Source organism: Chaetodon auriga, chromosome 11, assembly GCF_051107435.1.
Source record: "Chaetodon auriga isolate fChaAug3 chromosome 11, fChaAug3.hap1, whole genome shotgun sequence".
In the NCBI taxonomy this organism is placed as follows: Eukaryota; Metazoa; Chordata; class Actinopteri; order Chaetodontiformes; family Chaetodontidae; genus Chaetodon; species Chaetodon auriga.
This window is the reverse complement of record NC_135084.1, coordinates 2375118-2390704: the sequence shown is the minus strand read 5'-3', so window position 1 is coordinate 2390704 and position 15587 is coordinate 2375118. Positions and strand designations below refer to the sequence as shown.

At 41.5% G+C, this 15587-nt stretch overlaps 1 protein-coding gene across 1 annotated transcript in view; it reads left to right on the top strand.

The window, feature by feature from the left end:
* The window catches only part of fbxw4 (F-box and WD repeat domain containing 4), a 51845-nt gene that overhangs the window by 20521 nt on the left and 15737 nt on the right, over positions 1-15587 (top strand). The window contains exon 6 of the mRNA XM_076742817.1: positions 13726-13791. Within this exon, the coding sequence (XP_076598932.1) occupies positions 13726-13791 (66 nt within the window). The remainder of the gene's footprint in view (positions 1-13725; positions 13792-15587) is intronic.

Below are 15587 nucleotides of genomic sequence, written 5' to 3'. Positions count from 1 at the left end.
TTAAGATGTGTAATTCCATCCTGACTGCCAAGAATGAAGTTCTTTTCTGCCATAAATGTATGTGATACCACTAATTAAAGATATCTATAAATCAGTTTTGACGTCTGGAATGTAAAATCCATGTGTCACTTTAATTGTGACTAATTATGACAATGACTTCAAGATGTTTCTGATTCACTTCTGACTTGTAGATATCTTTAGGTTTAGGTGTAAAACATCAACCAGCTTTGTTGACCAAGTATGTGTGCACTTACAGGGAATTTGACACCAGTTTTGAAGATGATCTCAATGTACTCAATGTACACAGAACAATTTACAGGATGATAGGCACACAGCTAAAAGCAAGGACAACGAAGCTGAACAAAGATGAAAAATGCACAAAGAACTATTATGTCCATCCAGTTGAGTGAGGAGATGTCGTGCATGCATACATGTTAGAGTACTAAGTTTTTTAAACTGTAAATATATCGTATATAATTTGTGGATGTTTTAGTGTTACAGGATTATTGACACTAGGATTGATTTGAGCGTTCATCACGGTGGTGGCCTGTGGGAAGAAACTATTCTTGTGTGCGGTTGTTTTGGTGTACAGTGTTCTGCAGCACCTACCAGAGGGGAAAAGTTGGAAGAGTTTGTTTTTAGAGTGTAATGGATCGGCAGTGATGTCTCCTGCCCGTCTCCTGACTCTGGAGATGTACAAAGATCTGAATGGGGTTCAGGTTGGCACCAATGATTTGCTCTGCAGTCCTGTCTGTTGCAGTGTGTTCCTGTCCTGTTTGGTGGTCAACCCAAACCAGACAGTGACGGTTGTACAAAGACAGACTGGATGATTGCAGTGTAGAACTGGATCAGCAACACCTGAAGCAGGTTAACCTTCGTATGCTTCATCCTCTGCTGGCCTTTTTGATGATTGCGCCAATGTTGGATGCCCGCTTAAGGTCATGGGAGATAGTGACAGCAGTTACAGTGCTTCTGCGTATGGGGTGGGGAGGCTCTTCCTGAAGTCCTCTGTCATCTCCACAGTTTTGAGCATGTTCAGCTCCTGGTGGTTGTGACTGCACCAGAAGGTCGTCTGTATGCAGACTCATCACCGTCTCAGGTGAGACCGATGACCGTTGCATCGTCTGCAAATTTCAGGATTTAAACAGACAGCTCTCATGAGCAGTCATTTGTGTAGGAGAAGAGCAGTGGGGAGAGCACATATCCTTGGGAGGCTCCAGTGTTTATGGTCCAGGTGTTGGATGTGATTTCCCCCAGCCTCATCTGCTGCCTCCAGTTCTTTTCGGAAGTTTGTGATGCACTGAGGTGGGGGTTGTCACACTGAGCTAATTTAATGGCAATAGGAATGTCAGTCTTGCCAGTTAGAATACAGTTTCAGATATCTTAAACTAATGCTTTCATAAATCAATTGTGGATAGCGGTATGTAAATCTGTGTATTCTAATAAGTGATCATTGGGCTTGGTGTATGCCTGCTATTCATGCAATAAGCGCTCATTGCATCTCATGACAAAGAGACTTGCCAAGTTATCAAAATGTCTCACCAAATGGTTTGAAAATGTCATTTAGATGTTAAATACAGGAATTTCTCAGATAATCTAAAAATATCACATTACATTGAACTGTGTAAAATCACTAACTACAGTTAGTATATTGCAATCAAATAAAGTATCCAGTCTCTGAAGCTGTTATCTCATTATTATGTCATTAGCCAACATATTACACCCCTTACCAATTCACAATTGACAGGTTATCACATCTTTTGACGTTTTTATATTATTGAGCAGTGTGTTGCATTAATGCGACACCAAGTAACATTTAAGAAAAGAAACAACAAATCTTTTTTTTTCTTTTTACAAATGAAAGGTGTAAAAAAAAAAAAAAAAAAAATGCAGTCAGTGCATTCTTACTTCAGTACTTCAGTAATGGAGTTCAGTACTTGGGTTAGGGCTCAACAGCTTTTTACTGTGTCTGAAGCCAGTACTGAGTATGCTCATAAATTCCAAATCTTTTGGAATCCCTCACTGAATCTAATAATAGGTAGAACATAGTTCAGACGGATAGTTTGTTGGTCCAGATTTTAAATGGGAACTTTCTGAACCTCATGCCTCAACAATACACAGTGGCTACAGCATTAATTGGTCTGATATGACCAGTAGTTTATGACGGCTAATAGTTCATTTTAGATGAAAGGTAGGTATTACTGTGTAACTGACATTACTGCATCAGTTCACTTACTTTATAACTGTCACATTATCCTGACATTTGTTCACCAGAAGTTGCATATTCTCACTTCAACAGATTTTTTTGTATTTTTACAACACTTACAGGCACTTTGTTACATTTTGGACAGTTATTATTGCTGTTATGAAGTTATGACCACATGTGCTTCCTGAATCAGCTAGCTAACATGAGCACGTTGTTGTGTCTGCTGTGTGAGTTCAGTGTGACGGTGTGTTGGGTCCCGGTCTGTTCCAGCTAGATGAACAGAGCCGAGGGGCCGGCTGAGGAATGTCCTGGTGACCCTACACGCAGGAGACACAAACAGAAGCCAAAAGGACCACAGGGGGGTGGGGTTGGGACAACAAGGTCTGGGCCTACGTGTATGCGTGTGTGTGTGTCCATGCATATCGATGCGTAAGAAAGGGCTAGAGGAGCAAGGGAGAGGAGGCTGGGAGTGAAAGTGAGAGGGAGAGTGTGTGTGTGTGTGTGTGTGTACGTACGTGCATGTGTGTCAGCAGGGGTCAGCACTTGCAAAGCACCCTTTGACCATTGTCTCCCTCCCTGACCAATATAAAAGCATCATAACCCTTTGAGCTCAGACATATTTAGAAAGCAGATAAAAGCACTTTTTACAAACAAGATACACGTCAGGCACAAAGCCCGGGGTCAAGCGCAACAAATTAACAACCCTCTTTCTGACGGGAGGTGGGGGTGGTGGGTGACTAGGCAAAGCTAAACCGTCCCTGGAGTCCAGAGCCAAATGCCTCCACATTCCCAGAGCCGGAATGTGGGCTGTTCTCTTGCATTCATGTGTAATTGGTTCTTGGGGCAGAGGCTGAGATAAATACTGACTTACTTTTTGTGTTTGTATTATGTCCCCTTAATAGAAGACTTGTCTGGAATTCCCTAATTCCTACAAAAGTCGAGATGGCCATTATAAAAGGCAAGAATTGAAATCATTTGTCACTCAGGGTGACGAGTGCCGTCATAGCCAGGCTACACACATTGAAATCCCAACCTTTTAAATTTTGAGCTGTTTAAGTAAGCTTTACATGTGGAAAATATATGGTATATACTTAAAATAAGATGTGATTAGCTGCATATGCACAATTGTACACTTACACAGGCTCAAACTGGAATTCATCATCAAAGAACCACAACTATGACCACAGCCACAGGATAAATCTATGGAAGTGTTGATGGGTTTATTTCTCCTTTCTTCCTCTTTTTATGAGGGTTACATCTCATACACTGGGTGAATTAGTCCGTAAATCAACAAATACGTATTTTAATTAATTGTCATTATCATGTATTTAGCAAAAATACCAGACGTTCCCTGGTTCAAGCTTCTCCAATGTTGAGGATTTGCATAATTTTTTACATGTTTTTTCAGTAAACCTCTTTGAGTTTTGGACTGTTGGTCACACAGATCGAGCCATCGTGTTATTTACCTCTTTGAAAATTGTGGCATGGATTTAATGCTATTTTCTATACTAAAACAGGAGTGTCAAACTCAATCACTGAAGGGGCTGTCTTAAGAAATACAAGTGAGTTTGTAGTCCTGATAAGCAGGGGCATAGCCAGAACCTTTCTACTGGGGTGACCAGGTGAGACCCAGTCATCCTCTTAGGATAGCCAAAAATAGCTGCTTCTTATATGCAGAAAACTGAAATAATTAACTACGCTTGTGAAATCTCCTCACATGCCTAATGTAACGCTTGATGTTACTCTTTCTGTAACAAACTGTTGCATGGGTAGAGAAAACCTCAAAAATCACAGTCATATCACAGACTGGAAAAATTTGGGTTAATTGAAAGAATTCAGTTCACAACTTGTGATGGGATCACACCAGCCGAAAAACCCGTCAACATGTTGATGTACTCAGTCATTACTACACTATTACATGACTGCTTGCTTCTCACGGGTCAGACGACACCCTCCGTCTTTTCACTCGACCTTCAGTTTGATCTCAGTTACACACCTGTAGTTGTTTTTTAACTGCATCTGGCACGGTTGGGATGCTGTACTTTCTTTGTATCAAACAAGGGACTCACATAGTTTAAAAGCTGACCATGCAAGGATGGATAGGAATATTGAAGTTCACCTGTTCTGTCCTTTTTTCATGTCATGTGTTACAGTGCACTACACACACAGCGTCACGACTGGTGTGATCCCATCGCAAGAGGGTCTCTAGTCATACCTAACATCTTAGAGTGGATGGGAGTGATTGGAACAGGGATACAGTGATCTGCGACTTAAGACAAATGTGGGCCACGGGCATAATGTGGGGGGCCAGTGGCCCCTTCCCCACTTCTTACCCCCTACTTCTAGCACCCTTGCTCAGACCACACCCATCTTCGACATCGGCCTTCATTTTAATCTCAAAAACACACCTGCTATGTTAGGCAGCTCACAAGGTAAAAACAATACAAAATAATGAAAAAAGGAGATTTATGAAAGCAAGTATTTATAGTCCTAGTTTAATCATTTTCACATCCTTAAAATCTCCAATTTGGTAAAAAAGAAAAATAAATGTGATATTATAGCTATCTAGCAAGCTATCATCTGTTTCAATGAACTGAACACACAGTTCAGGTGTTCTCACTCACTGCTCATTGCAGAACAGCTGCATCAGTATAAAATAACAACTAAGAGTCATAAACTCGATCTATTGAGCAAGTCTATGCAATGTTGCTGCTACCCGAGTCCTACTCCCTGTCTGTGCACACCGTTAATCATTCTTCAGAATTTCTCTGCACTTCAAAGCAAACCATGTTTTAAACGTTTGCTCACTGCAGATTTTCAAAAAGCATTTGAAACAAACACGTCTTCTGGAAGGCCAGAGCAATGAGACAAAAGATGCTTTTCAACCACTGTGTAGGAAAAGGACAGAAATGAGGCCGTTACCGAGTTCCATTACTGTGGAAGTTAATTCAAATTTAATTTGGGTTTTTCAAAACATTGAAACATGACATTTGACAAACTTAGCAGCACTGTCTTTTCAGAAAGTGTCTTTGTTGGTCAGGATAATCTACAGAGCTCACTGTGTACAGTTTTCATGGAAACTTTTTTTTTAGTTTTGTTTTTTTTTGTGTGTGTGTGTGTTTTGTTTTTCATTTTTGTGGTGCAGAATTCTGTTTTGTCCTGAAAAATCATTGTCATATTTTTGTATTTTTCTTTCCTGGGTAATGAAGTCTCAGTCAGGATGGCTGAGGTAGCCGGCAGCTGAAAGAGGACCAGATAAGTTTAAAATAATATTTAATGCTTATGTCCAACAAACTTGACCTGTTTACACCTTGGGTTGTGAACAGGGCAGCTCACACATGCAACAGAACAGCACGTGGTGGATATAAACTATCTAGCATCAGGAGACACACTTTTCATGTCTGACAGTGTGAAAATCGGACATTTTCGCACATCATCACAGATGATGGTAAAACGTCAGTCTTGACATGTAGGCTGAGCTCTGGAGCAGTTGCGGGTGTGCTGGGCTGTAGTGTAATTGTGCAGAGACAGTGTATTATATTGTATTTGTTGTAGTTCTAGGTAAAATGTATTGATAATGTAATAATGTATGAGTATTTTTTGAAACAAAAGTACCCATGCAACCCAGTAGTTGAAAGCCCAAACTGGCGAACGAGATTTAACTTGGACTATTGTGATTCAGGTACAGTGCCAGTAGTCTGTGTATGGTTTCTGTGCCGAGACTTTGGAAAGTCATCTCACAAGTCAGTCTCCAGAGTTAGGTTTTAGTAGCAGCTCAAACTCCCCCAGACTTGGAGATAAAAACATGTATTGTATTGCAAGGGTCCCTGTCCTGTACAAGACGTCATTGGTGTGTACTGAGCTGGGATCAGTGAATGGTGGCAGTCTGGACAGCAGCAGTGAGTTGGTGGTGGTCTTGTGAAAGCGTGGTACTCTCTGTGCGGTCAGTGTGTTGATTTGGAGCTAACAATGTTGGTACTGTTGGATTCAACCCCCAGCAGGGGCTCTCACACTTTGTATATGTGTGTGTATATATATGTGTGCGTGTGTTACTACTGCCCATGTCTGTGTTTCAGCCTGTATGAATCAGTGTGTGTTTGCACACATGATAATGTGTGTATATGTGCGTTTACATATCTGTGATTTGTGCTTCTGTGTGTGTGTGTGTGTGTGTGTGTGTGTGTGTGTGTGTGTGTGTGTGTGTTTGTGTGTGTGTGGGGGGGGGGGGGGGGGGCTGTGTTCCCACTGAGAACTCAGTTAGTTTGTGTGACCCTGTCACACAGGCCCTTAGATAATACAGCCAGCTGATGAGGTTACCCAAACGGCAGCGGAGGCCCAGCATGCTGCTAATGATGAGAGGAGGAGGAGAGGGGAGGCACAGATTGGGCAGAGGAGGGTGACTCAGTTTGGTTGGGGAGATATGACTCTGTGTGTGTGTGTGTGTGTGTGTGTGTATATGTGTGTGTGTGTGTGTGTGTGTGTGCATGCATATCTGTGTTTAGGGGGGATACTTGTCCCACATTAGGCGAGAGAGGCTCTGACCTTAGCAGCTATAATATCAGTGCAAGCTCTGACCCCAGATCAGGCCTGTTTGGTGCTTCAGAAGGGGTGAGAGAGCTAGGGGAGACAAGGGGGGAGTCGTTCTTTCATTGTATGGCCGGTGTCCCCTGCCCTGCCTCTGCCAGCGTCATGGCCCAGTGAGGGGTGAGTAATGTGAGTAATGGAGAGTAATAGGGTCCAGATAGCGAGTGTGACCGTAACCCTATTGTATCCTGTGTCAGCGGGGTCAGAGGTCATCCGCCGTGCATACTGGTCCTGGCCCTGTCCGACCCATTTGGACCATAAATGAGTTTACCCAACACTAATTACTGGGGGCCTGCCAATCGGCCATGCTGCTTAATGGGCCTGACAGCTGCCTGTCAGGCCCATTAAGCTGCTCCCACCCTCCATCCCTGTCCTATCCTGCTACCTCTTTAACCCACCCCCCATCCCAAACACATCCCACTCCTCACCCCTGTGTGTTGATGCCAAGAGCATCCCTCAGTCACAGCTCTGTTTGGCACTGTCTGGACTGCTACATAGACTTTTTACCTAACAGTCCTGAGAAAACTCCTGTGCAGCCCAGCTGGATGAACCTCATCTGAATTCACAGTTGTCTCTCAGACGTTGGTGGAGTAATGAACAATGATAACTACAAAAGGAACATGTCAAATAGAAAGTGTGCACAAAATACTGTCCAGTCTGCATCTCCAACCATTAGTGTCAAAGGCATAGGGTTTGTTATGTATTTTAGAAGTGATGGGACAAAATGATGGTAGTGGTTCTTGCATTCATCTAAAAATAGCATGGAAATTGTGGTTTTGTGACTCCTGTCCATCTTCAGTGCATCTGCCTTGGCGCTTAGAGTGGATGGGAATAATCTGACCATCAAAATATTTGTTTTCACAAACAAGTGTATGGATGTTTTTGCAATTTGAATTTAGAACATTGGTTGACAGCCCTGCTGTCCAGGCGTAATGTGAAATACACTTAAAGATACCAAAAATGTGCATTCCTGTCAAATGGTAGTCCAACAAACCTTAGAAAAGTAATTAAAATCACACATTAGTTTCATTGAGACCTTGTAATAGATGATGTATTTGCATGTTTATTAAAAAGAGCACTCTCCTCCACTATCCCTCTGTCGTTTAGGAAAATAGCAAATAGAAATGGAAATACACATTCATGAGGTATAAGATTTTACATATTCAAATTTCCATCGTTTTTTGGAGGCCAGAAACACTTCCTTCCATACAGGCAATGAAAAGACCCCTTCCAGGCACAATTCAAGTGGCCATTTCAGTGTCAGTGTTTGAATCTGCTGCAGTGTTTGTCTTAATGATATCTGTCAGTGTTTGTTCCTGGTTATACTCAAGTTACCAAATGTCACCCTGAGCCAATCATGACTCAATTAAGTGTGTCATTGTTCCGATATGTATGAGGGGTCCACCCTGTCAGCAAGTAAAAGTGCAGTACTGGTAATACAAGCTGCATTTTTCATTCTGATGAAGTAAATTATCACCATTATCCAGGTACTCTGAACATAATACACAGCATCCGTGAATCAGAAACCTTTTCCAAAGCTGATAGGATTTTGTTTTTGAGATACAGCTGTCTGTTTTTCCAATGAAATTCATTGTCATTGCTTAAGCTTCGTGTCAGGATCATGGCACAGTTTCCACACACAGATGAAGAAGAGATACAGTGTGACAAAAGGATAGTCCCACGCGTTGTCTTGTTCGAGCAGTTAAAGGTAGTGACACATTCTGACAGTGTTCCTGACCTATGCTCCGCCACAGCTGGAGCTAATAGCTTCCTTCCCTTCAGTGTGGTTTACAGGCGTGGAGTTAACCTTGGGGTCAACATAAATGTGGTTTCTGGTTTGAATATACATACAGTCAGTCCCTGAAACAATCTCTGGAATTTTTTGTATATAAGGCCATCTGGTTTGTCTGCAGGCTGCAAATGACTTGTTAGCAAGGTTGTCAATCCTTTGTTTTTGGGTGTCTACAAAAAAATGTTTACATGCTTTAATGTTCAAAAACACTTCCGCCACTTGCTGTAATTCTACTCACCTCTGAAACGCTCTGTTTTAGTGTCTGTCTCTGTAAGGCCTCCATCCTGAAAAGCCCAGTCTACTCTGATTGGTCAGTTTCCACGGGGCTGAGCAGGCTCTGGCCACCGACTTCCAATCACTGTAACTGAGTGAATGTAAAAACCGTGAATGCCACATTAATAACTGCTTCTAAACCATAAACTTCACAGCGTAACATGTTTGAGCGGGAATCTGATCTGAAATCATGGAGAAATGAACAACATCAAGAATCAGGATTACTGGTTTTCCTCAGGTACACACTGCTCATTTCTGTCTCTGTCACATGCTGTTAGCTTAGTGTTTATGCTTAAATAAACCCTCATACACTCTGTTTTACGTTACAGGTACATTTCTGAGAGGTGATCTGCAGAGACCAGTGAAGTAGACAGAGAGAGATACAGAGGTAACGTGTTAGCATGTAACGTTACATATAGCATAGTAACTGATGAAACACTTCCAGTAATTATGAGGATGTGGGGACTGAAAGTACAATATGAAACAAATGGAAGGTGTGACACATTAGTTAAGTAATTATTTCTGGTAGAAAGCACAGCCAATAAATGTACAAAAGTTATCGCAGTAATAGCGTCGTGATTCACCGTAAACGCATCAGACCAGTGACAGTTACCATGATGAGGCAGAAATTTGCCTGAAATAGACTTTATCCTGAACCATGTCAACATAAATGAAGGTGGAATAACTGATCTTACAAAGCAGTTTGTCTATGTTCTTGAAAAAGTGCTGAGATAAGAAGCTGTGTTTCTTTAGAGCCATAACTTCATAACACATGTCAGACAGGCAGATAACCACAAACTGATGCACCGTAGATTCAACTCATACAGAGACCATCCAGCTCACTCAATGAAGTCCTCTCCTCTGTAGTGTCTGTGCTGCTATTTACATTGTGAATTGTAATTAAACTTGCTCTAAATCAGTTTCAGGCCACTTCAAATGTAACACATTTTAACTTCTGTAATGTTACCTTGAATCTTTTCCTGCATAATAAAAATGAAATGAAACTGAGGACTGAACTGGGTCACTGAGTGATTTGGGTCTTTTCACAAGACAGGTTTTAACTTGGCAGACATTTATCACCACGTTTATGCTTCATAATGTTTGTCGAAGCTGCAGATTGTCTGTTTGATGCCCGAAATACTGTAGAGCATACTGTATAATTTATACTGAGTCACTATTTGCTGCTTGTAGTAAAGGATTACAAAAACGCTCATTTTCTGACATTTTCATAGTCAGGATTTGAAATGGACCAGGTTTTTGACCCTTCTACATACATGGAAATAATTTAAGAGTTTTATAAATGCTTTGTGAAAGAACATGAAGTATTTCTCTAATAACACTTGACCCTCCTTAAAAATAAAGCACTTTTTCGAAATAGAAATTGGGTATATATAATGCATAAAGAAGCATAACATTAATGTGAACTGTGCAGATCACATCCTGCATCAGTTTGAAGGGTTTCTGGGATACTGAAGTGTCAGCTGGCCCTGGAGCTCTCAGGTCACAGTGGACATCCTGACATGTCCTGTGGATGGTCCATGAGACTTCGTGATGCTGCTGGCTTCTGCGTTGTGCTCAGGTCATCGTTTGACTGAGGCACAGCACTTGCAGAGCAAGAACTTCCTCCTCTGATGGTTTCTCATACTGTGAGGAAAGTCTTGAGGGTCCAGGAACACCTCACCCAGGATGAGCTTCATCGGCTCACTCTGTCAAAATGGCAGATTCAGTGTTATTTTCATTCTACTGTCATGTTTGTCACGTAGGCCTACACATGAAGAGAAATCTGGTCTTGAATGAAGGAGAAGGACGTAGGTGTGTGGTGGTCACAGTATGATCACAGAGGAAACCAAAATGGCAGAACAGAATGTGTGAAGTGACCAACATCTTTCACAATTACAGAATTCTTGAGTCCTTGTTTGAGTCTAGCATGCTGTTTCATCCATTTCTAGGTGATCTGCCCTTCATTTAAACATTTTTCTTCTGTCACTGGTTTTCTCTAAGGATCACTTCCAGATATGATCATTTTTTTTACATTATCATTTTCTGTTTGAGTGATGATTAATTCACATAAATCAAGCCCTCAATGCTCTTTATGTAGAATGATAGGATTACACTGTGGGAGGCCTCAGTGGTGATGTCTCCACATCACTGAAGACTGTAAATCACATGTCTGTCAACTCTGTCAAAGCATGCTATGACAGAGTCTGCATTCTCCATGACATCAACCCATAGGTTTCTCAAGAGCCAGTGTGAAGCTCCTGGGCAGTGGCTCCAGCATCGCCGTTTTGGCAGTGCCTGACCTCATCTAACTCCCGGCTAATGCAAAAAATGGGCGAAGAGGTGGAGCTGAGGCAGGCTGAATGAAGCCTGGTTGCTGAAACCTCACGTCTAGCTGTCAAAGTGGTTATGGCCATAATTATGCATAACTTCAAGCCTAAACATAATTTAAATGAGTGAATTTTCTGAAAATTCACTTCCTGTACCATTATCATGAACAGGGAAATTAGCTATAAAATGTTTTTTTGTTTTTTATTGTTTTGATTTTTTTATTTTTTTTTTTTACCAGGCAGCAAACATATTTATTTCTGCTGTAAAGTTGGGCATTTTAATATGGGGAATTAATATGGGCCATCTGAGGGCCGTGAGCTTTAAGAACTAATAATAGGTATTTTCAGAATTTATGATATATCATATGTTAGTTAATTAATCTACAGAATAATTTGGGTTTCAGGTTAATGAAATGATCAATTTAATGAGGTTAATTCATAAGGAGTTGCAGCCTTAATATGCCAGCGTGTTTCTTATCTAATGTCAGTCACATCAGTAAAGAGAAAAAGTGAAGAACTACTTTTGTAGTTTTGTTCAAACCATCTTTTCTGAACCGGGCTTATATTTTCAGTTCCACAGCTTTTGTACGCATTTTTGTTTTTTGTCTTAGTTAGTGTCAATGTCCCTTTTGTATTTAGAGCACTTCCCTTGGCTTCCCAACACATGGGGCTGATGGGACCTCATCTTGAAAATGGAACATCAGCCTGGCAGTGTTCTCCATGCTGGAAGTTATAGCTAGTATATTCACTGGCTTCAGAGGTGTCGGTGTGGAGAGACTGCCCTCAGAGCTTCCCAACCACCTGCAAGAATTCGACATGTATGACTTTAAGTGGGTAGTGTGGAGTGATTTTATTTCTCTCTCAGAATCTGTCTCTGTATCTCCATCTACAGTGTTCTCGTCCAGGCAGCAGCATTTGTCAGTAACTGTCTCTGTGTGAAAAAGGCGGGTCCTCCCCCCTGTCTGTCAACCCTGTAGGAGGGCACTAAGCCCTGAGACTCTGGCCCGGCCCAACAGAAGCCCCCCTACCACCAGCTCCCCTGGTCACCACCCCACCCTCTACATAGCTTCTAACACCCAAACACACCTCGACAGCCCACTCCCACAGCGCTCCTCCCCTCTCCTTTCACAGCTCCCCCACCTCTCCACATGCATGGCATTCACTGTGCATACCTAGGCTGCTAATACCAACCTGCCACTCCAATCAAAGGATCACAACTGTTGTAGTTTCTTCTCTTTTCTTCTGCTAGAAAACAATGTGTGGTGGATGGAGGCAGGGGCAAAGGAGTGTGTGTGTGTGTGTGTGTGTGTGTGTGTGTGTGTGTGTGTGTGTGAATGCGTGCATGCGTGCATGCTGCTATGTGACAGCAAATAGAATCATTTTTTTAACACACCATTTAAATTTGTCATGATAAACAGTTTCCTAAGAGAAGAACAGACTGTAGTTGCAGTGTTTTTGTCCTACTGTCCCTGTCTTTGTATTATTTCTGTATAGTACTTTCTGAAACTCATCCTGCTCCCAGAGTGATAGACAAGCCCACCAGTGCGTATTCTGTCTCCTCAGCAGACATCTGAGTGCCACAACTGAAGTATATGTTTACTGTGCACTCATCCTTGCACTTTGATGGAAAGAGTCGACAACAGTGAAAGAAACTCTTCCATGATAACATAAAGATCATCTTTTCCCATTTTGTATAATATTAACTATTGATAAGTAAAGTCAATAAAGTAAATGCTTGAATACATAATAAATCTTAATAAATGAAAAAGAGACGAATCTTTCAAAATAGTATTTCTAACAGTAAGCATGAATAAATATTTGAATACAAGTCAATATATAGTTATATGAAGTTTGAAGCTGTTAGTGGTGAAGGAATGTTTTCAGTTTCTGTCAGTGTCATTCTTTCAGTAATTTTAGGTCTCCTCAGAATCAATTCATTCTATGTTTCTATAATTTAAAATTGAATATAAACAAGGCATTTGGAAATGTCACCTTGGGCTGTCTAAACCAAGAAAATAATTGGCAAATGAATCAATAATAAAATCAATGTGCCAAAACACGAGTAAAGAATACCACACACAAACTTCTGCAAAGGAGAAATTCAGCAGCCAAGAGAGTAAAGTAGACACAGCCAGTCCACATGATATTGTTAATCAGTTGTTGGTGATGGTTTATTGGTTGGTGGGAAATGAGGCTGTTTGGTAGTTGACACCTGTGTCTGTTTTTATAGCCACTGTTTGGCCATTATCAACATATCATATTTGATTTTGTTTGTGGCGCTGTGAGTTGAAGTGCCAGCTATGCTGACAACTGCGATATACTGACTGATATACTGTATTTGTTAGCCAGTACATGGGGCTGGCATTGTCTGAATGACATCATTTTCAGTCAGTATGAGCTGCCTGAAATGTGAACAATAAGGTCCAGATGATGTGTATTTATTCTGCTGTTGTCATTCACACAGTTCCACAGGTTTAAATACTCTTTGTGAGACATTTCATTTCCCTGTCTGTCTGTCTCCCCTTGTCCCTCTCTATGTGCAGCTCCTTTGTGACAGGCACTGCGTGCTGTGAGACCTACTCCCCTCTTCGCATCTGGGATGTTGAGCGGTAAGTGATGAAGCCACTCTTACATGCTACAGCATTGCTGTACATTGTAACACAAACAAATGTTTTGTGTTAGACTGTTCAGATGTTTTTTCATCCCTCATGCTTCTGCAAGCATGCGCTGTAATCCTGCTGAATGATACATCACAGTCTTTTTTATTCTTTGCAGCAACTCTCTTTGCAAAGCTACTTCTTCCATTTTTTACCTGGCAACAAGCAGTGCATAGCAAATGGAAATGCAAATTTAAGTTGTTATTTGCCTCAGATGGCCTAAAATGATCAAATTAGATATTTCTGATGAAGAAATGAACAAAGAGCACTGGTTTGAACCCACAGCTGATCCCTTTAAGTATTTTGCAGAGAGGACTAAAGCCTAGATAAGCCAAACTACTTGGCTAGGTTTTGGAAAAAAAAAAAAAAAAAAAAGAACTACTTGGTTTGGTATTGGAAAACATTGTTCCATCCCACCATCTTCCATTTGTGGACTTTTTTGTTCTTTATAATACCACTGCTGCAACTACTCAGCCACAGGCACTGACTTTAGAAGGCGTTGCTGAAATGCTAACTTAGCAGCAAAGACTAGCTGCTCTTCCCCCTCAGAACATTAAGGGCGACCTCCTAGAATATCGGCTGTTCATCAGGGCATTCGAACATTGAGTAGAGGATAAGACAAAGTGCAGCAAAGAATTGTCCTTTATGGAGCAATACACCAACAGACAGCCCAAGGAGTTGATAAGGAGCTGCCTCCATTTGGAACACAAGCATGGCTTTTGTAACATGGCCCTGAACAGGCCTATCATCGAGGGAAAAGCTCTACATTCATCATTGGATCATTGTGGTTAAGATTACGATGCTTTGTCGGTTTAGGTAAAACTACTTCTGGAGAGACAAGTGCTGAGAACATAGAGCACATCTTAGCAATAATTCCAGTTCAAGTCAAGAGAAATAAGGGCCAAAATGTGACAAGGACTTACACTCTCCTTGACCCTGGCAGTATTGCCTGCTTCTGTACTGAGGAGCTAAACAAAGAGCTCAACCTCACACGCAGAAGGACACATATCTTACCAAAAACCATGGGGAAGAAAAAGATCATTAGCAGTCACATGGTGTTTGGCTTGAAAGTGAGCTTTAGCCTTAGACTACAAAAATTTTCCAGGTCTCCCAGATACATACACCCTGAAGACCATGCCTCCAACTACAGATAACATTCTCTAAAAAGAGGATGTTGACAAGTGGCCTCACTTGCAGGTGTTACTCCCGAAGATAAATACAGAGATAGGACTTCTCATTGGAACTAATGTGCCCCCAGGCTATGGAACCCAGTCCATATCCTGTAAGAACAGGGATTGGCTGGACCATCATGGACCTTTCCAGTAAGACACTGGCATCTGTGCAACAGACAGGCTGATAGAGGTTTCAGCAACCGTATATCAGTTGACTGTATGAACTCTAGAGTCTAGCAGTTTACAAGTGTTAGTAAGATGAGAAGCTGTAGATGTCCAGAGAAGATCTTCAGTTCCTTGACATGGCTTCACAGTCAGCTAGACTTTTAGGGGGACATTACAGCATCACCCTGTCACTGAGGGAAAAGGACATCAGGCAACATCAGTCAGGAAATGTATGAGTACAAGATGGTAGTGGTTGTAGAATCTGCAGAGGACAGCAGAGATCAGTGGACTGCTACTACGTAGATGACTGTGTTAGAGCAGTTTTCTCATAATAAGTGGCAGTGTTTTTGTACCCCACCTTGTGGAATGGGCAGATTCAAACTATCCATATGGACAAGCAACAGCAGGGTT